We start from the raw sequence: 21,352 nt of genomic DNA on the forward strand, positions 1-21,352 counted from the left end.
TGAAATTGTACGAATGTTTTAAATAGCCAAATTTTATTCTATATTATACTGTATGTAAATATAAGTCTTACTTGGAACTTTCGTCGATGATCTCTGCCTCGATTTTTCTAATTAAAACAAGACACTTTGCATGCACAGTATGTACGCACTGATTTCGTTCGCGGAAAAATGCGTTCTCAACAGCAATTGTAGTAGTGTATCGTATAAACTTAAACAAACTAGTATTAGCTCAGATAATGAAAAGAACAGAAGGGGTGTTGCAGATACGGCGACTCACACGTTATATCGCGTCTTCGTGTATACCCTGCGATGACAGTCGCGGGACTGTGCTACAACTAGAAGCGTGTAATTTGAACCAAACGTTCGAAAAGCGCGCGAGTGGTTGGGGAAGCTAGAAAGAAGGGAGTGCAAAACGAGTTTTATGAGCCGCGCAACCTGATTGGCGCTTGGGTAACTTTGGCCGCCGCCTTGGCCAGTCGCATGTACCCACTCGAAACAAAGTTCCACCAATTGATGTACATCCTCTACGCAAAGGCGGTAAAAACTATAAGGGGATTGTATCTAAATTTTAATTATCTTCATAATTATAATAACGGATCGTGTTATTAGAACTAATCAAATGTGTGGAAAACATGTAATAACAAAAGAATATTTTTATCATCCACTTTTTTATTCGATATTTGAAATGGATACAAATATTTATACCCGAAAATTATATTACAGAGTTAATTTGCAATATTCTGATCGTAGTTTAAGGTTAAGAGCAGCAGAGCCGACAGTGCTTAACCAACTGACCAATTTATTTTTGCTGAAACGAAAGTAAGTCGTTAATTCGTTTTTGAATTTATTAAATATTAAAAAGACGAATATTTCTGTAGTCTTTAAATACATTTACCTACTACTTGTAATTTGTAAAAGTTCATGAGACATACAAGGGTGTAAGTATAAAAAAGGTGTGCCTAATATAGGATGTATTGCTTGAGATAATTCTCCATGTCTCAATTCTACATTACGAACAAACGATTGTGCTTCCTCTACAGATATTGGATTAATACCTGAAAAATCTGTAACAGTTAATTATATAAGAAGAATTGACAGTGATCAACAATGGAGAAAATATGTTCAAATGCATGTATTGTCATAGAACAGGTTTCTTTTATCTCCTGTATATGCCTCTTTCAGTCACTCTTATATATAATCTCTTTGCTAACTTCTTAGCCTAGTTTGAGATAGGCTACAATCGAAGGAACAATCAAGCATTATGTCGCCCGCCACTTTCAACAGGCTGTACTTACATACCAGATTAAGGTCTAGTGGTGATCAGAGAACGATTGTAATAGATATTTCGTATTTTGATGAATAGACGTTATAACATTAACGACATTCACGGGATATCATTAAGAACGAACCGCGAGGTATGATCTTTTTTCTCTCTTCATTCCTTTAAAATTTTTATATACAGTTTGAATAAATGTGGCATGTTTACCTGATTTCCATCCATTAAAATAGAGCACCGGCACACTGTAGCTCATCGACCATAATACGTGATGTTCTATAACTAATGGTTTCTCGATTGGACAAGTAGCTTCGAATAGGTCCTGTTTCAACTCGAAACTGAAATCATCATCGGAATCGTTACTCGCCGATGCCAAATAATTGCCTGTATTATTATTACTGGAGATATATTGCTTTTGCTGTCGAGCAACGTACGCCTGTCCTGACACATTCTGTGAATATTGGTATTTATTTGCTTTAGTTATTTTCTTAAACTTTCCTTTTATTGGAAAGTTGAAAAAAAGTCGAAAAATGGCAATCACCTTGTTACCTCTAAGTTCCCATCCGTCAGAGATTTGATTCGATAGTTCTACAAAACTTTCAGCGTTCGCAAGAAATTCGTCCCACGTTATAGTACCCGGACCATCCATTTCTATTTGTCAAACTAGATAAAAATGACGTTTCAACGATTAAATGGTTTTTATTTTCGATCTTATGAATTCACATGACTAATAACAAGGATATTGTACAGAAATGATATTTTCTACTTATGTACATACGTATAACGTACTGTGCATTTAGCTTTGAATTAAAATCTTACACGTTAGATAGGATATTACACAAACACTGGCAAGCATGTATGTAGACACCTATTTACTAATAAGTGATAAAAGTAAGTTCTAAATTAATAAATTCCTTTATATACATAGTTCTATAAAGACTACACGTAAAGGCTATTTAATTGAGAATGCAATTACATGCGAGTAAAAAATCAATTTCCTTTTAGTATTCAATATTTTGTAATCGAGTTTATTAGCTACGAAATTTCAGACTAATTTATAGTATATAGGGTAGCTAAATGCGGACACGGTTCTCTATAAGAAAACATCATTTGAAATAATTATGAATCTTTTATTTGTTTCAGAAGAATCAGTGACACATTAACTTCATGTTAAAATTGAGAAAGGGGAAGCTGTACACCCAAAGGAATGGCTTGTCTCTTTTCTGTCCGACCCCTCGACGCTTAGTCAATTGTCGGCTATTTTGCATCGGCAATGTTCGGCTGTACTCGGTCATGTCCGGTTATCCCCGCTATCGGTAACGTGCGCCGATAGCTTGTTTAATGTACACGTTGTGTACATGTAGATAGACCTCTACATACAGCGATCGACAACCAATAGCATGCAGAGTTGTAAATAGGAACGTATCAACAATAGGTACCATTGTATGGATACATTAATTTTTTTATTACTCACTTTTAATAATGTACAATTTGACAAATGCTTTACCGATAATATGTGTATTTTTTCCTGCAGGGAATATTTACTAATTAATTGTAAAAATTAATGAACCATCATGCTTTCCATATCAAAATCAAATAAATGAATTCTAAACTTTTCAAATACATAGGTATGTACATGCATATACATCTTAATATTAATCTGTTGTTAGAAAACTATGTGAAGAATCAAAGTTTCGTATAATGTATTAATAAAAAGACCAAAAACAAAAAGGGTGGTAATTAGGATAGTATAAAATATTTGTACTGAAATTTAGACGGTTCGAATAAAAAATTGTTTTTATCATTCTATAGGTGTAACAGAACAAAAATGTGGAAATCACAAGCGGATAATGAAATGGAGCAACATAAGTAAACTCAGGTACGGTCCTGACGTGAAAAGCAAAGACTGCGCGCGCAGGTTTATACAGTATGGAAAGAATAAGGAGAGATGGTAAAAAGGAGAGCGAAAGAGATAGCCAGTGCTTTCCTCATTGTATACGTGTATGCGAGAACTGCACGTACGCCTTCTATGAAGTACACTTCTCCACACTTATGCGTGTTATACAAAAATAAGTTCATTCGTGCCTAGTGTACGTGTGTAAAAGTGACACTGTCGCACGCTGCGTCCTCGTTCACTACTGGATAGGTAGGTGTGATAGAAGAAAAAGAAAAAAAACAGTACAGAGTAGAAACAGAATTATCTGCACATAGATCGACGAAGAGCAGGACGTGTGCATCAGGTCGTCGGAGTACGCATCAAGGATTTACGAATCGTTGTGTCACTAAACTGAACTTCACGGCCAAGTGAAGTACGAGTATGTCTGCTTGTCTGTCTATCTGTCTGTATCTTTAATGAAGCGAGGCGGGACGAGGTGAACCACGGTGAGGTGTGATGAGGTAAGGTGAGTGGTGAACCGAAGCTAAAGAGAGTGAAGTGGCCGAACGCAACTCTGGTATCGTGGTGAGAGGACGCGTTGTTGTTTGTCCAATTATATAGACGCCGCCGCGCAGGTTTCAGTAATAAGTGTAAGAATTGGAGAAAAGGGAATAAAGAACGGAAGACAAAGTGAACTGCACCAGGGGGAGAAAGAAGTGCGAAGTCTACGAACGATGACGACGCGCGTTCGTTCCGCGGTCATGCGTCCGCAATTCGCCAAGCCATGATGCGGAGTATTGTATCTAATATAGGCTGCTGGCCGCGGCTGTGGCACGACGTGTTCGTGACGTGTGTGTGACCGATAGAAAATAATTTTGCGTTTTAACCCGTTTCATTTTTTCCGTTAAAACGTATGTGCGTGTTTCACCGATTGTTCTTTACAAGTTGAAAACGTCCACGCGTACATTCAGTTCTTCCTTTTCCGCGTTAGTGAAACCTACATCAGTGTCGGACATTGCTAGCTGTGAAACGAAACGGTGGTTCTGTTTACATTGGAAAAATTGACAGTCTTCGAGAATGTATGCAAAGGGGAAGGGGTCCACGGTACCCTCCGACTCTCAAGCGAGAGAAAAGTACGTATTATTTCGTATTAAACAGCATAGTGTCGTAGTAGAAAAATAAGAAATCGAAGAAAAAGATCGCCAATTGATCGACCAGTGACTCCATTTTTTTTTTCTTTACACCGAGCGTGCGTATATGTAGGTATTGGTTGCTCCGAAACCGGGGAATCGGACTCGTCAAATAATTTTAGGATACTAATTACAATATACATGTACATTATTAATTTTGCTTCAAATATGGAAAAGTTTGTTTCTAATATTAATACAAACTACAATGAAAACGTTTAATATATATTATAAAATTGCTTAATCAAATAATCTGATTTGATATTTGTAGGTAATCATCATAAAATTATTTTCACGGAGTTAGTTTTGAGTAAACATTTATGAATCGAACTGTTTACCTGCTAGCCTTCTCTACAACCTGCTTTCTCGTAAATTCGACTGAACCGTATACTATGACTCACTAGAGTCACTTATCTCGTAAACCGGACCGACTGGACGCCATGTTTTTATCGTTTGCAACCAAGAAATAGTTTACGCAAAATATTAATATAATGACACCTTGCGAAATATCATAGTTTTACTTATACGATGGAATAAGCATTGAAACAATTACTTTTTTTGCTTAATTCGAGTTTTGTTTTTTTCAATCGTACAAATTTATGCTACTCGATACATATAATACCAAATTTGTTACATTAAAAAAATATGTACATATCTACTATATTGTCCATTTGTTAAAATGATACTAATAATAATTTCGATATATATATATATATATATATATATATATATATATATATATATATATATATATAATTAATACTGTTATTAATATATATATATAGAAACATGATAACATATTCTTTATAGAAATTTTGTCATACGAATTTAGAAAACATTTATAATTTTTCAGGTTAGCCTTGTATGTGTATGAGTATTTATTACATGTTGGCGCACAAAAAGCAGCACAGACATTCTTGTCAGAGGTAATTATTGAAAGGTGTTGTACAAATTCAATAAAAAGAAGTAATAATACATTGTTACCATAATTACATGCTACTTTGTTGTATAGATACGATGGGAAAAAAATATAACTCTTGGTGAACCACCTGGATTTTTGCATTCTTGGTGGTGGTAAGCATTCTGTATTATTTTATTTGATAGTAAAAATGAGAAATTTAAAAAGGACAATACATTTTTTTAGATATAATTCTACTGCTATCAAGTGTAATATGTATAAAATGTTCAATATTTATGAGCAGATAAAAAATAATATTATTTTTAAACATTTTAGTGTATTCTGGGATCTATATTCAGCAGCACCAGAACGTCGGGACTCCTGTGAACACAGTAGTGAAGCCAAAGCTTTTCATGATTACGTTAGTACAATTTTATAATATCAAAATTATGTATGTTTATACTATAAATATGTGGAAACTTTTTTATACAATATCCTTTTTTATTGTTAGGGTTTTGTGAACAGTGGTTATGGTGTTAATGGCATTGCTCATGTAAGTTATGTTTAATATGATATCTATTAACTGTTGATTTAATTTTTGTATTTGATGTAATACTATAAGATGTTCAAGTTTGACTATTAAATAACTGTGAGATAATTGCAGAATGCTGGTCCAGCGCCTTCCCCCATAGGGCAAATGCCACCCAATGATGGTATGCCTGGTGGTCCAATGCCTCCTGCTTTCTTTCCAGTAAGTTTTCTTTATGTCTTCATATTCTTTTCTTTCTCTCTTTCTCTCTCTCTCTCTCTCTCTCTCTCTCAACAATTTTATTTTAATTTCACTTCAAATGAATAGTTTATATTTAAAACATTATAAAATGTACTTGTGTTCTATTTCTGATATCTAAACGCAAGAACAAAAAGATTTATAAAAATATCTATTTTTTATAATAAACATTATAATTTATTAATTAAAGTGTATACAATAATTAATGAGTTACCATGGAAAAATATCTTTTTTATCTATAATATATTATGTACATATACACCTACTTTGTGTATGTATGTCATGAAGAGGAGAATGAAGAAATGAAAAAAAATGTTTACTATATTCATCCATATGAGAATATTTAAGTTTCATAAAAAAAAAATATTTCTATTCTATTTTACAAGATGACTCGTTAAAAGATTATGAAATTATTTCACTTTATAGTTTAAAAAATAATCAACAGAGTTCCATAGGCCATTAAAATTTTTATTATAAAGAAATAGATGTATTGTATATAGACACATATCACAAGTATTTATATGTATATACTTAAATATGTATAAATATCTGTTATCATTGTTATGCCTAGTTACAATTCTCATTCATTACAATTCTGCACTTGATTCAAAGCTCTTAACACTTCCTTAAATAATTTAAAATTGTTATGAACTCTAAATAGTAAACATTCAAAATATTTTCATACATTGTTATTAATTCAAATTATCTATTAATAATATTCAAGTTACATGATTTTATATGATCCTTACAGACCAATGATAACATAAAGATATAGTAATAGCCATTAAATTAATTATATATGACACAGTAACAAATAAAACTACATTTTATTGAAATAATTCAATATATGTAATTATTTATGTCTTATTTGTACAAAATTTACTGTACTGTATTCAATTTGTGTATAATCAAACATTGTAATTTGCTAATGACAACTTTTTTGTATTTATAACACAGTCCTGTGCAATTTCATTCATCTAGTTGCTGTAAAATGTACACAGTGTTATTGGGATACACATTGGTTTTGAAACAAGTGTACATTCGAATATAATATTCTCATGCCATGCTTGTCTACACTATATCTATGTACTTATTTTCTCTTTGCTATGTATCTAACACTTGAATGTGCGTTCCTCTACCATTTTCACTGTCTGATCTCCTCTTTGCATAAAGCAGGTCTCAGAAATTTATCAGGGAAAATTTTGTATAGATGTTAGAGAATAGTTTTAGTCCTAATAATTTTGTACACAATAGTAGGTTTATAATTAACAGTGTTCTACCTTGTGCTGACTTAAGTTTTTTTATAAAAACTTTACAATTATTTCAGAAAATATTTTTCAAAGTATACTCATAAAATATATTTTATGGTTGACTTTTCTATTTTAATATCATACTTTCAAATCTAAACCTGGTAAATGAAAGCATGTATTTACAATATTCAAACAATATTTTTGTTTTTATATAAACATTATATTTCAAGGTTAATCTATATTTTATAAATCTTTAACAAATAACACGTGAAGATGGTGAATGTCAGCTAAGGGCACACTTTTTAAAATATCCAACATACTTAACATGAAAGCCTGCTTAGATAGTAGCCTAGTATTCAGTAAGAGCGGTCCGCGAATATACTAAAAACAATGTTTTTTAATGTGACCGTTTTTTATTCTATAAAAAATTTATTTACATATATACAAATATATCATACACCTATTTCATATGGTATAATGAATATACCTCTAGGAATTGAAGACACTGTACTCTATAAGAATGTATAGGATAATTATTTGACGAGAAAAAATATTCTCGTTGACCGCTTATGGTGATATCGAAAAAGCAGTATAAGTAGGTAAAAAAATTTCTGGTCATGCATATATTGTCTGTCCGAATGTTTATTACTTTCCACGTTATCGTAAAATAACAATGTATATATGATCTGGTAGAAATAACAGTTTCACTTTGAAATATATCTAAATCGTTTTTTTTAACGATTTAAGAATCATTTTTCTTTATTTTTATTTCATGTCTAAGTTTTGTTTCAAAGTGAAGTGGAATATCCGCCGACATTCGATATCAACCATTATTTCATTGCGTACAAAGTTGTAATTACAGTGACTATTACTTATTTAACTAAATAGCCTGAAACAAATCTGATTTTTTTTTTGATCAGAAATAATATTTGTAACATTGTTTTTCGTAATTATAAATTTTAGATTTTTAAGGTGCTGACCAACATAGTATTAACACAATCATACCCAAGCCTTCTAGTCTAGCTGTTGCCTGGATCGCAGTGTTGCTACATGTCTGTCGTTTGCGTTGCTTGTTGCAGAACAACTCGACAATGCGACCATCTCCGCCCACACACCCCTCATCACAGCCATCCCCCCAGCACCCCCAGCCACCCCCGCCCCCACACTCGCAGATGATGACCACTCAGGTAAGCCTCATTCGACACATACACACTATCACTCATGGAGAATCATTCGATCCGCTCTCATTACACCATATCATATCGTGTACCTTATGACTGTTTGCTCGAATCGTTCTCTCCCTATCAAAATTACTTCTACTCTACAAATTTTTAAACCCATTGTTCACAAAGCTCGATTTAGAACACACAAGTAGGACTCTATTAAAGAGTTTAGTTGGCTTAGATGGACCACAAAAGCACAAATAGACTTTCTGCAACTTTTCTTATACACTGAAATATATTGACGATTGAGACAAGTAATATTTTACTACAACATTGTGTTTTATATTTCATATGTAAAAAGAATTAAGTAGTTTTTATTGAATGTATGTATAACTACAAAATACAAAGGTAAGGAAGAGGATTTCTTAATGTTGTATCGTGTCAAATATGTTAGCGTCCAGCATTTCTGTTTTTGTAACTGGGTGCTTATTTTAAGGTAAGATTTGCATTAAGTGTACTTCGTACTTTGATTCACTTTGATCTGTTCATAGTTAAATGTGAACCCCTACTCTTTGCAACCCTATGTGCACATTAACATAACATATTCGTTGATAGCATTGTGATGATATTCATTAAATTGCATATTGTTATATGGCCTAATATGTGATCAATTGCTTGTTGTGGCTGCCTGATTTATCAGTTTTTTGATGTAGAATAACTATAACACATTGTGGGGTTATTTAATTATGTTTGAATTCATTGTTTATTGAATTCGCTTAATGTATAAATTTCTCACTTGTTACAGTTCATGGGTCCACGGTATCCTGCTGGACCAAGACCTGGCGTACGTATGCCACAAATGGGAAATGATTTCAATGGGGTATGTACAATTATTTTATTAATATAGTCAAATTATTAAATATGTGTTATAAATTACAATCAGGAGAAATTATTGGTTCTTTTATTTAGCCTCCCGGACAGCCAATGATGCCAAACAGTATGGATCCAACTAGGCAAGGTAAGGGCTCAGTTATATGCTAGATTCATATTGATTTTTTTTTCTGGCATTGATAATAATTGCGAGAGGAGAATGGCATAGACGCATGCATACCAAAAACCACACAGCAATAAATAAATAAGTAATTATTAAAAGTGGATTGGATTGCTGTGATGTGGAGTGGATTGGTTTTTGAATTGTCTAGTTACATGCAGTGGGCGTAGTTTTCAAGTTAAATCCATTATGATTAGCATTTCATATTTTACATAATTCTGTGCACAAGTAAAACTCTCTTGCTCTTTTCTTTTGCATTGAAAGTAAAAATATAAATTTAATTAGCTCTTAAACATCTTAATAATAATGTAAAATAAACCTTTTGTATATAAAGTTCTCCACAGTTATCTTTGTTGTTTAAGAATCTTTTACTTTGAAAGCGTTACTCAATACTTTCTTCAATCTGTTCTTTGCGAACTCTTAGATGTAACACCAAATATATATTCCTATAGTTTTACTGCATCATACAAATAAAAATATCAGCAAGAATTCTAACACAAAAGTTTAGTACTAAGTTTTGTTTAAACTAGTATCTATTTCCGTACAAAATAATTAATGTTTTGATATTTTGCTGTAACGATATATACTTTCACAGTGTTAGAGTAACATTTACAAGTTTATTCACTATGCGACCACAAAGTAACTAGACCTTACCGCCATCAACCTGACCTTACCTACCTGCCGTACTAATGTGTGCTCTTGTGTTCCTCAGGCGAAGCTGGAGAGTTTGTAGGGTGGCAAGGTAGGAAGCCAGCAACCAAATCACACTCACATGACTTAGTCAAGCCTAACTTTTATTTTTTCTCCTGCTCGTTTAAAAATTTCTGTTCTCACTTTTTTTTTATGAATAAAGTGCACTAGCTTCGTTTCTTTGTATGATATTTGCTCTGATCTTGTGTCTAGTATGTCAGTTTATTATATGAAAGAGTAATATATTCAACTTCGCTATGAGAACAGTTTTTATGCACAAAAAAATGCTCGCATTGAAGAAAATGACTATTTTAATGTATACTTATAAAAAATTTGAGAGAAATGGTTTTTGTAACATTATAATTTCTCACTGTTCATGATACAGTGAACTTGTGGCTAACAAAATTTACCCATTTTTTATTGTCGTTATTACTACTCATTGCAGCATAAACTTAACATGTACTAAGAATCATAACACAGTTGTTTCCTCCCATTTAAAACATAAATTTTTTAAGAATATTATTTTTTTGTGGTTTTGAAAGAATACTATGTTTCTTTTCGTAACTTACATAAGGATAAATTTACAGTATTATACGATTGGTTTTACGTCGTGCAAACGTAAATATTGCTGTACGATACTGCAAATCTATATTTGACCAGGCATCAATTGAATGATTGTCTTGTTTGTTATGTATCTGATACATATTGCACTTTTTATTGTCAAGTTTGAAGCTCAGAACGTTTGTGAAAGTTACACGGTAGTGCTATTTTTCATCCTTCGCATGAGCTTTATTACATCATTAATTTGTGTAGATGCGAATTATCAATTTGGCATGTCACCCACTTGCTTTACTATTATACAATGACTTCGGCAAAGCATGATTCGAACATTTTTTTTTATTTCAGAATGTAAGAAACAAAACGAGAAAGCATAAAGAAAAATTCAAATCAATCTATTTTAAATCAAGATATTTTACAGTTACATGATTTGCCGTTGATCCAAAAAGATTCACGATTAGTATTTAGAATTAACATGAAAGCTAGAACAGTATCGATACTTGTATCTTTCGGAAAATGCATCAGAGATTTTTTTATTCATAGCTCCTCCAGGTATGAATCCCATGAATCCAAGGATGAATCCTCCACGAGGACCGGGAATGGGTCCAATGGGACCCGGAAGTTACGGACCAGGAATGAGAGGACCACCTCCTAACAGTAGTTTAGGGCCAGGAGGTCCTGGGGGTCCTGGTATGCCACCAATGAGTATGGCTGGCCCAAGCGGTAGACAACAGTGGCAGCCAAACACATCAACGGTATAATTACAATTTATTAATATTTATGTAACTGTGATTTCATAGTGAAACTATTTTATTTCCATAATTACGTAGCTTCAAAGATGAAGCCACAACGAAACTGTCGTTCAATAATTGCATATAATACAAATAATTTACTTCAGCAGATACATAGATATAATCTTTCAGAAGATTAAATAAATGGATTTATTCAATGAACTAGGATACTGTTGTCTAGAATTCTAGACATATGATAAGAATATTTGATTACAATCCCTTGGGGAAATTGTATAGTATATTCTAACAGATTGATCAAGATACTCATATGTAGATTGTAATATTATACCCATGCGGTAAAATTTTTATATAATTTTCTATTTTTTTCATTTCGTAAATGATACTATTCGTTAAAACTTAAAATTATAATTCAGAAATCAATTGTTATTTTAGCCAATGAATTATTCATCGTCATCGCCTGGTAATTACGGAGGACCACCTGGTTCAACGGGTCCTCCAGGCCCAGGTACACCGATTATGCCTAGTCCACAAGATAGTAGTAATAGCGGCGGCGAAAATATGTATACCATGATGAAACCTGTACCTGGAGGAAATATGCCTGGTGTAAGTAATTATTTAATTATTATTTTTTCATGTATAAAATTGAAAATATTTAAAAGCATTTATAATTACATCATGCAGCAAATAGGATTTATTATAAAATAAATTGTAGGCATTTGGGGTCTGGTTTATGGCACTGCCTGCTCGTCTTGAGCGAGTGACATAGGCCAGACCCAAGTGCGCGTGGGAAACAGCCCATACGCAAGCGGGGGAAACTTCCCCAAGAGGACACATTCGCTCTTAACCGTGTTCTCTTGGACAGTATACAGAAGGCATTGGAAGAGATAACATTGGCAAGACTAAGAGTAATAGACTTAGAGACTGAACGTATTCTTGAATCACCTCCTACAAAATGTCCCTTTAATATTGTTTTTTATTTAACTTATATCTGCTATTAAAACATACATAAACGTAAATAGTAATAATTCGTTCGAATTTTTTAGGATTTTCCAATGAGTGGTGGACCAGAAGGTGGTCCAATGGGTCCCATGGGACCAAACACAATGGGTCCTGTTTTGAATGGTGACGGCCTTGATGGAATGAAAAATAGTCCGGCTAATGGCGGTCCTGGAACACCACGGGAAGACAGTGGAAGTGGAATGGGTGATTATAATCTGGGTGGTTTTGGAGGTCCTGGAGAAAATGTAAGTATTAGTAAGTTTTTTCTAACGACTCGTTATGACAGTCACTCGACGTGTTAATATGGACTTGTATATAATAATTTTTCGAAATCATTTCATTTCTTGAGTGGTACAAATTCATAACAATATATTGTTATTGAGAAGCAATACAAAAAATAATATAAGTCCATATTATAACTGATATCTCTTCTAATTATTCAGCAATTAACAGATATAGGTGCTTTCATCAATGCGTCAATTAGTTAATTGTTTCATTACAAAATAATTTGGGTTTTATATTATATCTAGAGGCCTTATCCTCAAGCTTACTCCAACCATCTGGTTAATGCTTAATCTAAAAAGTATCAACATTTGACTTTGAAAATTCAAAACGTCCTATTTAATCGTATAGGCTTCTTGGGAAATTTAATTTAGAGTACCCATTTGCATCTAATGTCGTTGTAACTGTTTGGCTCAGATTGTGTCTAACTATTATCATACTAACAGTATGACTAATAATAGAAATATAAAGTGGGTTTAAAAATCGCGAAACATTTCAAATAAATTTTTTTTTTCTTTAAATAATAAAAATTAAAATATTGAGAATGATAAGATGATTTTTATAATTAATAGTCTGCTTATATAAAAATTTATATTAAATTAACAGCAAAATTGCAATCAAAGGTTGTGTTTTAATATCTGTCTGAATAAAATGTTTCGAACTTTTTTACCTACTTTGTATCAACAGAATAGTATGAGCAATTTGCATACAATAATATACAAGATATTCCGTAAGGTGCATCGTATATGATAACATGGAGATTCTTATGTTAAGGTGACGTTTGATAATATTCATTTATTAGATGTATTATTATTTTTATAGTATATTATTTGTTTAAATACATTTTTAAAATTTAGACATGATATACTTATAAAAGGAGAATTCGAGTTAAAGCAGTAATGAAAGCAATTGAGTTAAGGATACAGTATAATGAGCATTTCAAGCTATGATACAGATCATTAAATTATTACGACTATTTCGAAGAAAATATCATTTCGTTTACAACTAAAGAGTCTCCAGCTTTCTTTTTTCAAGTACGATACGCTTTACGGGAAATTCTTTATAATATAGCATAATATACATATAATCGATCTCTTTAACGAGCGCGCACATACGTATTCCTTTTTATATAATCTTACGTTATTATAATCGGATTATGTGAGTACGATTCTCAATCAGAAGAGTAATATTAGTAATCTCGCACGTGCAACTTCTGTATTCCCGACAGTTTTTTTAAAAAGTCAAGTCATCTTGGATCCAGCCCCGAGTACGTAGATGCTGTAGATTTCCCGGTTAATCACGCAATGTGGAAAAGGATCATACACAAACCCTGAGTTTTATGTGCATGTGCGATCGTCACTTGGTACGCGGTTCATAACGGTTTCGTCAATGGCTCAAGCACTATTGTTCGCTCGGCAAGATAGAGAACGAAAAGAGAGAGAAAAAAACACACGTACACATACATTCGCGTCGACGCATACCGACGTGCGTCTGTTAATTAATCGCTCCTAATCAGTTAGGTTAGCATTTAAGTGCTCATTACGCTACTATTACGAAACTATGATACTTGAATCATCATTTATTACAAGCGGGCGCGCAAAGTATATAAATATTTTAAAGTATATATATATATACATACGTATATTGTGTATATATATATGCTTTGCTAAATACTCACAAGGTTGCAGATAGGATTTCATTACTCTTTTTCCTTTACTTTTATTTTTTTTTATTTTTTTTTATCTTATTTTATTTTATTTTTTTTTAATACGATTATTTTTCTATACATTTTATTAACGACAATACGATGTCTTTTTTTATCGACTCGTATTAACGCCAACGTCTATTTATATTTATTTGAACATTAGCTTGTAAGCAAAGGTGCCTGAAAAACACGAACTACTGTGATTATCAATCGCATAATTGTTAATCGATTTTTAATTCTCTTTTCTATTCTGTCTTGTTTTCTATTTTACTTTTATTTTGACTATTCGATGATTTTTTTCCTTCTCTTAATCGCACCGCTAGCTCGCCGCTAGCCAATTGGCTAATTTTTCATCCCATTATAGAGTTAGGATTCTAAACAGCATTAAATTAGAGAACAATGTATGTTACGGTATGCTCACGGCAGGTAAGACGTTGATAGTCGTTTAAAATGAACTTCGTTTCAACCTCGCGACGGAACTTCTGCGGAATGCTCGATGGACTGTCCGATTAATCATTTCGTATCGTACAAAAGCTGGACGCGCTTGCAGATACTTTCCTAATCGTTCGTGATAAATTAACGAAACTCTGTAATGAGGTGATTAAATCAGCCGAACTCAGACCGAGTCCCTCCACTATTTGCTCATAATTCACTTTATTCATATAAAAACAAGTTTTGCGCATCATCTATTCGCAGCCATTGAAATCGCAATACTTCGCGCACACTAATTATAATTAACGGCGACTAATTAGAATTAACAGATAAGACAGCTTCTTAACTAGTGCCTTTATTTCTTTTTCAATGAAAAAAAAAAAAAAAATAAGTACCATCGTTTATCCTAATGTAAAAACTCGAATATCATGGTGAACCGGAAGCTGATAGCGCGTATAAATCTAGTCATGCGATTGCACGATCAAATACTTAAAAAAAAGAGAGAAAAAAACGGCGGTTTTTAATTAAATCGATTTCATCGACGTATGCGGGTTCGAGCATGATCTTATTTTATTATACATGTTGCATTTTGAACCTTCGTCATGCCGTTCCAGCAATAATATTTCTCAAACATTACATACTTTTTAATTATTCAGGTTACTTATTTTGCGAAAAAGTTCCTATTAAATGTTAATTTAAACGAAATCGCATCGGAAAACATTGCGCAAGTTCCTCGATAATCCCTTCTAACGGAAACTTGCGTCGAACTTTCTGTTAAAAACGGCGTTTACCCCGGCGAGTATTGCGAGGCGAATGGTGTTGCGATTAACTTAATAAAAAGTACTTGGGGATAAAGGAAGATGTTATATATATAACGTACGCATGGCAATAAACGGTATATATATAACGTAATTATTTTTGTACGGAATAAGAGTCATAGGCGGTGTAAGTACTGAACCTACATGAATGAGTGTGACAAAGATAGAAAGAAAGAGGGAAAAAAAAGAAAAACAAAGAGGAGATATACGGGCCTGATAATACAGAAATATATCGTGCGAACCTCCCGGAATCCATCCGTCCGTAATGGTTATAGGTCAGTACCGGACTATGCTGTGCTGCTGTTAGTTCTGTGTTTTAATTAACTTAAAATATTCAGGAAATGGTATTGATATTGAATTATGTAAAACGATATAAGAGAGAGAAGAGAGAAAGAGAGAGAGCGAGAGAGAGGGAGAGAGAGGGAGGGAGAGAGAGCGCCAATTGCGAGTGCATGCTCTAGGAGCACCGGCAAGATTGATTATGGTCTCAAGATTTTTTTGTACAATCGTTGGAACCTCCCGAGAAAGGTTCGCCTTTTAGTGCTACGTGCCACGTCTAATTGCCACACTCTTATCTTATTTTTAGTTTTACTGATACACACGCGCGCGCGCATATACATACAATACACAAGCATACAATGTTTTTTCTTTTAAAAATACACATCATTAATATTTATGACGTTACTATTTAATAACATCCTTTTTTTTATTTGTTAAAGATGACGATCATTAGAAACGAAAAATTTCGCTATATCGAACGTAACTATAATTATATAGCTACTGGGTGACGATGATCGGAAACAGTCGGTAGACGTTAGTCGGCGATACATATTGTGTTCTGTAACTTCTTTTTTGCTGTATTGAACGTGCAAAGTATCGAGAAACAATGATTTTTTGCCGTGAAAGAAGACTGTTCTGTTACTTTTATCTCTTAATATTTTGTAAAAATGACATCTTAAAAATGTGAATGTTGCTTGCCGTTGTTCCGGAGTATTCACCGTGTTTATTAAGTGCGTACTTTTAATTGGGGAAAAGCAAGCACACAACACACACGATACAAAAACACACACACACACACACATACACAGAGAGAGATAACAAGATATCCACTTGTACCAACTTTAAATAACGTTTAATCGGTGCGAGATGTCGACGGATGTCGTTTTCAAGTAAAAAAAAAAGTAATAAGCTCTATATAATGGGATTGTGTGTATAAAATTCAAAGGAGAAAAAGTTCAAGATGGGAAAGTTCGTAATAAATACGCGGTTCGGGTTCAAAATTGATTACGAAAAGATAAGCTAAAACATGGGAGTCAAACCTAAAAGATTGTTAACGATGATAAGAGCAGTAGTAATTTTTTTCATTGCTTGTAACACGACTCGTCGTCGTGCGCTGTTGTTAGAGAAAGTAATTTCGAGATATCCGGACGGAGTGTGCTTCGATCAAATATATATATATATATATATATATGTATACATATATATACATATATATGGCATGAAGCGCACCATGATGGTACTTTAAAACAAAATCGTCGATTTACTTTTAACACAGCCTCACGTTGTAAGCCACACAAGTGAATGGCGATCAACATTACATTTATTAATATATGCCTAAGCCAGGGGAGATCGAGACAATAAATGTAAAACTGTTACACTGAGAATACTGCGTTTTTCTTTTTTATTTGCGTTCAAATCCGCAGGGTGCTGGCTATTAGAACATTTATATATAACTATCTGTTTCTGTATGCATTTTGTTACTTCTCTTTTTTTTTTCTTTTTTGTTTGTTTTACGCGGTCTGCCGATTTAAATCTCCTCCTTACATATATATATATGTATCCGAAACTCTGGTAATCACATGTAACTTGTGTTTCACATTGCGTTAGGCCCAGATACTGATGCTGTGATCGAACGAAACAAATGTCTTTCGCTTGATCGCTTTCCATCCTGATGTTTTTACGTTGGTTGAACTCATCGGCTTGAATTAAATGATTCGACTCTAAGATTGTTTCAGTTAATATTTTGATCAGAAAGTCTGGTTTCGTCCAATGATGGTTTCGTTGAAAACCGGTACAGTTATTATACGTCTTTTGTCCTTTTTTTTTCTTGGCCTGTGCGACACCTGTTCTAACAAACACGAATGAAAAACTGTTAACATTCGTTGCTTCTACAGCAAATATATGTATGTGTAATTGAGATATCTGTTTTAACGTCGCTTCACCATGGTCCGCGTCACATAAGTTGCCACTAATATTAACATTGACAGTTGCTTACATAATTAGAAACAACAAACTCAAGGACTAACAAAAAGCACGTACATAAGCTGCATAAGTATGTTGTAAATTAGGATCTCTTTCTAATCGAGATTTCAATCAACTCGTCCGGTATCTCATACAAGTTAAAATATGATACGAGAATGCTCTGATACATACTGTGGAACACAATGTTTGTGATATACTTGACGATTATAATGCGAACAGTCAATTTAGAAAATTTTCGAACTCGTTCCGGTGTCTTTTCATATGAATAAAAATCATAAAGACACCAAAGAAAATAGTGAAATTTGATAGCTGTATATAGTACTAGCCTGTACTGACCTGTAGCACATGGATGCGTGAGCGCAAAGCGATTGGTGGATTGCGAGATCGTATCGAGACACGATTCAAACGAAAAAAAAGTATAATTCAATTGATCAGCAAAGAGTGAAACAAAAATTATTTCAAGAACCCGTGAGGGATGATGACACGTCGAGTTTCTCTGTTACAATTTTTTCTTAATCTCGAAATAAGAATTTTTCATTGTTGGTTCACTCGGTGAGGTGTGCGTGAGTGGGGGGGGGGGGGGGGGGGGGGGGCAAACAGCGCGCACGAAATTGTGCAAGAAAATTTTTACGACCGTTTTTTTCTTTTTTCATTTATTTATTTATTTTTTTGCTCGATACGGGCTTCTTTTTTATGTAACGTCCATGTGTTGTGGGTCAGAGCGCCCTGGGAGATGTGGAGCCACACTTCTCTCTTCTTCATTCGCGGTTCCCAAAATCAAAACCAAGTTTCTTCCTAATTCTGTCATATGTATCCCCTCTTTAAGTTTTACGTGTCACGAGCCCAGCCCCTTCACGACGCACCGTCACCGCGCTGCGCAATTATTTTACGCAGCATGTCAGCGTTTTCTTTATCCTGAGATAGTTCATTTGGGATCAACGAACTGCGATGTGTTTCCCGTCGCAGCATCAATTCCTTTCTAACATATTTACCGCCACTGGGTTCGATCAGTTTTCTTAAATAGGCTCTCAATACCAATTTCACACGCATACAAATCGAATACTTATCATATGAAAAGGAAACCGTCTCAGCTCGCTGATGAAACGCTGCAAACAGTTCAAAAATAAGATAGGCAAGGTATCGCCTAATGGTGGACTTGCCTGATCTCTTACGTGTAACCGGCCTGGTGTTGGTTGATTCACAGGATCAAACTGAGTCAGCGGCCATACTCAAGATCAAGGAGAGCATGCAGGAAGAGGCGAAGAGGTTTGAAAAGGACTCAGATCACCCCGATTATTACATACAATAACTCTTCACGAGTCGTTGGGCTCCGAGACCAAACTAACGTTTTAAGAAAAGCAAATCAATTCTCCTTTATCTTTTTTTCTATCTTCTTCTTCTTTCTTTCTCTCCCCCCCCCCCCCTCTCTCTCTCTCTTTTTGAATCCGAAACTCTCCTTACTGCACTTATACTCCACACTAATTTTCCATCTTTCAGCAAATCTCCTTCTCCTTCATCTTTGAGTAAAAGCATTGAATAAAATGTGCAGAGAGATATGGGAAACATTTTTTTGTTGTTTTTAACTAAAAAATTAGAGTTGAACTTCGTGAGAAAAGTGCACAAATGTTATTTCATGCAGAGGTCGGAGAAGAGTCTTTTCTACCTCCGCGAAATGAGGGGGCCTCGTCCATAATTATTTCATCCTCTCCGAATCACAGGAAGGATAGAAACCATTTAAAGTAGGCGTTATGGAACTTTCCGAGAGAGCACGGTCTCATGTAAAATCTTTCGTAATTTCGCGTTGACGTACATTCTTAGAAATGATTCTGTACATACACACGATCATCTCGAATCATTGTCGATTGATGCCATTCGTTTCTGCAAGTGGGCCACGGGTTTGTGACACTTCGAACGATCACGAACATAACTCAAAACGAATTCGGAAGTCTTGAAACATGAAAAGTTACTAACGAGCTATATAAAAATGAAAAGAATTTCTGTAGATTTGGTATTACACGATTGTATCGAAAACGTTTAAAAGATTGATTTTTATCTTGTATCGAAAGAAATTCAAGTACCCGTTGCCATTTGCAGGTCATGCAATTGAATCCGCTTTGACGTCGTTTTTTTACTATCGGGCAGTAATTACCCTATAATCGCCTATAGATCGTCTTCTACTCTGTTAGGGATCTCGGTTTCATTTCCTAAAAAAAAAAGCAAGAAGAATAAGTGCTTCCTCGTTCCAAGTTAAAAAAAACGCTATATTTTTTGTACAGTTCGAGAAACGTTTGAGCAGGATGTGTGACGTTTTTATGTACGAGAGTAGCAGTCGCTTCCTTTTTCCACTAGTTCCTTCTTTGTTTCGATTCAGATGTTCTCATATTATCATAGTGTATACTCTTAAGCTATTATTTGCGATGTTTCATCGGTTTCCTCGGCCGTCGGTGTGAATAGTTTCAGCGTGTAAAAATACCAAAAACAAAAACGTAACTGTGATAAGAAAAATCTAAACAAAGAAACCAATGAAAATTACGTAGTATACTTTTGGTACCGTGAGTTGATTACGTTTTGAGCAGTACAATCACCTTTAGTACACGTATCGAGTGTACGCTCGGGAAGGTGCCCCTTTAATACATCCATATTTATATATACGTACATGTACGTATGGATTTTCTGTAAAAACAAATTTGTTGAGCAAGACACGTGTAATTAGAAATAGCTTCAAATGTCGATTATATGAGATTTTCGATGTTTCCAAGTAAAACGATTGAAACTTTTTGCGGAATACTCGAAGCGGAATCGATCGATACAGATACCCAGGACACAACGAGTTTCTAGATTCTCATAAAGGAAACTTGTCGTGACTGTAACACCACATACCGCTTTTAAACATTGTAGGTGATTCATGGAATTTTAGACAATTGAAAAACATTTCACAAACCTTCTGTTCAAGATACAATAATTTCGTCACGTTGTATATTTCATTGTACGAATCATTTAAGAGTTTATTATTTGGAATTGTTAAGAAGCATGCATGGCAAGGTGTAAACTCGTATCTGGTGTTCATCTGAAAATGTGAAATTACTTGATAAGTGAACTAGACGGTTCGGTTTCGATCGATCACGCGCAAGATTGTACGTCAGCGCAATAATTCGCGAGCATCTATAGAATAATAATACCTGTACTCGTCCTTATGGCATCACTCTACAGTCAATCTGTCGGTTATTCCTTCCGAGAGAAGAAGCGTCGATATCTTCCACGAAGTTACATGTAACCAAACGAATCCACGAGAATGGATTCGTGCTCTTTTTTCCTATCACTACGAAGAATGTGATTTTCAAAGGGTCCCGATAGATGCTAGTGTTA

General features: G+C 34.1%; 3 protein-coding genes across 10 annotated transcripts in view; 1 reads left to right on the forward strand and 2 right to left on the reverse strand.

Moving 5' to 3' along the window:
* Dis3 (exosome complex exonuclease RRP44-like protein Dis3) overlaps positions 1 to 21,352 on the reverse strand; it is a 309,095-nt gene that overhangs the window by 30,964 nt on the left and 256,779 nt on the right. The gene's annotated exons all lie outside the window — the stretch shown is intronic.
* On the reverse strand, positions 681 to 4,788 carry Atg10 (Autophagy-related 10). Of its 4 annotated transcripts, XM_076903375.1 has the most exons (6): positions 3,152 to 3,250; positions 2,362 to 2,646; positions 1,818 to 1,927; positions 1,487 to 1,727; positions 896 to 1,064; positions 681 to 808 (listed from the first exon to the last, which is right to left on the reverse strand). In XM_076903375.1, exons 3-6 carry the CDS (start codon positions 1,923 to 1,925, stop codon positions 718 to 720), a joined length of 609 nt encoding a protein of 202 aa, XP_076759490.1. In that variant the 5' UTR covers positions 1,926 to 1,927; positions 2,362 to 2,646; positions 3,152 to 3,250; the 3' UTR covers positions 681 to 717. The 4 variants fall into 4 exon arrangements, with proteins under 4 accessions (XP_076759490.1, XP_076759499.1, XP_076759473.1 ...); XM_076903384.1 differs by lacking the exons at positions 2,362 to 2,646; positions 3,152 to 3,250 and adding an exon at positions 4,678 to 4,788 and having other exon boundaries at positions 896 to 1,055; XM_076903358.1 differs by lacking the exons at positions 2,362 to 2,646; positions 3,152 to 3,250 and adding an exon at positions 4,678 to 4,788.
* Ssdp (Sequence-specific single-stranded DNA-binding protein) lies at positions 4,148 to 19,561 on the forward strand. 5 transcript variants are annotated; one of them, XM_076903311.1, is made up of 14 exons: positions 4,148 to 4,285; positions 5,193 to 5,265; positions 5,352 to 5,413; positions 5,574 to 5,658; positions 5,749 to 5,790; positions 5,902 to 5,988; positions 8,354 to 8,461; positions 9,243 to 9,317; positions 9,407 to 9,455; positions 10,201 to 10,230; positions 11,280 to 11,491; positions 11,921 to 12,091; positions 12,532 to 12,732; positions 19,191 to 19,561. In XM_076903311.1, the coding sequence occupies exons 1-14, from the start codon at positions 4,230 to 4,232 to the stop codon at positions 19,293 to 19,295; spliced, it is 1,356 nt and encodes a 451-aa protein (XP_076759426.1). In that variant the 5' UTR covers positions 4,148 to 4,229; the 3' UTR covers positions 19,296 to 19,561. The 5 variants fall into 5 exon arrangements, with proteins under 5 accessions (XP_076759426.1, XP_076759442.1, XP_076759451.1 ...); XM_076903327.1 differs by lacking the exon at positions 19,191 to 19,561 and adding an exon at positions 16,444 to 17,388; XM_076903336.1 differs by lacking the exon at positions 19,191 to 19,561 and adding an exon at positions 13,998 to 14,765.

This window comes from Xylocopa sonorina, chromosome 1, assembly GCF_050948175.1.
Source record: "Xylocopa sonorina isolate GNS202 chromosome 1, iyXylSono1_principal, whole genome shotgun sequence".
In the NCBI taxonomy this organism is placed as follows: domain Eukaryota; kingdom Metazoa; phylum Arthropoda; class Insecta; order Hymenoptera; family Apidae; genus Xylocopa; species Xylocopa sonorina.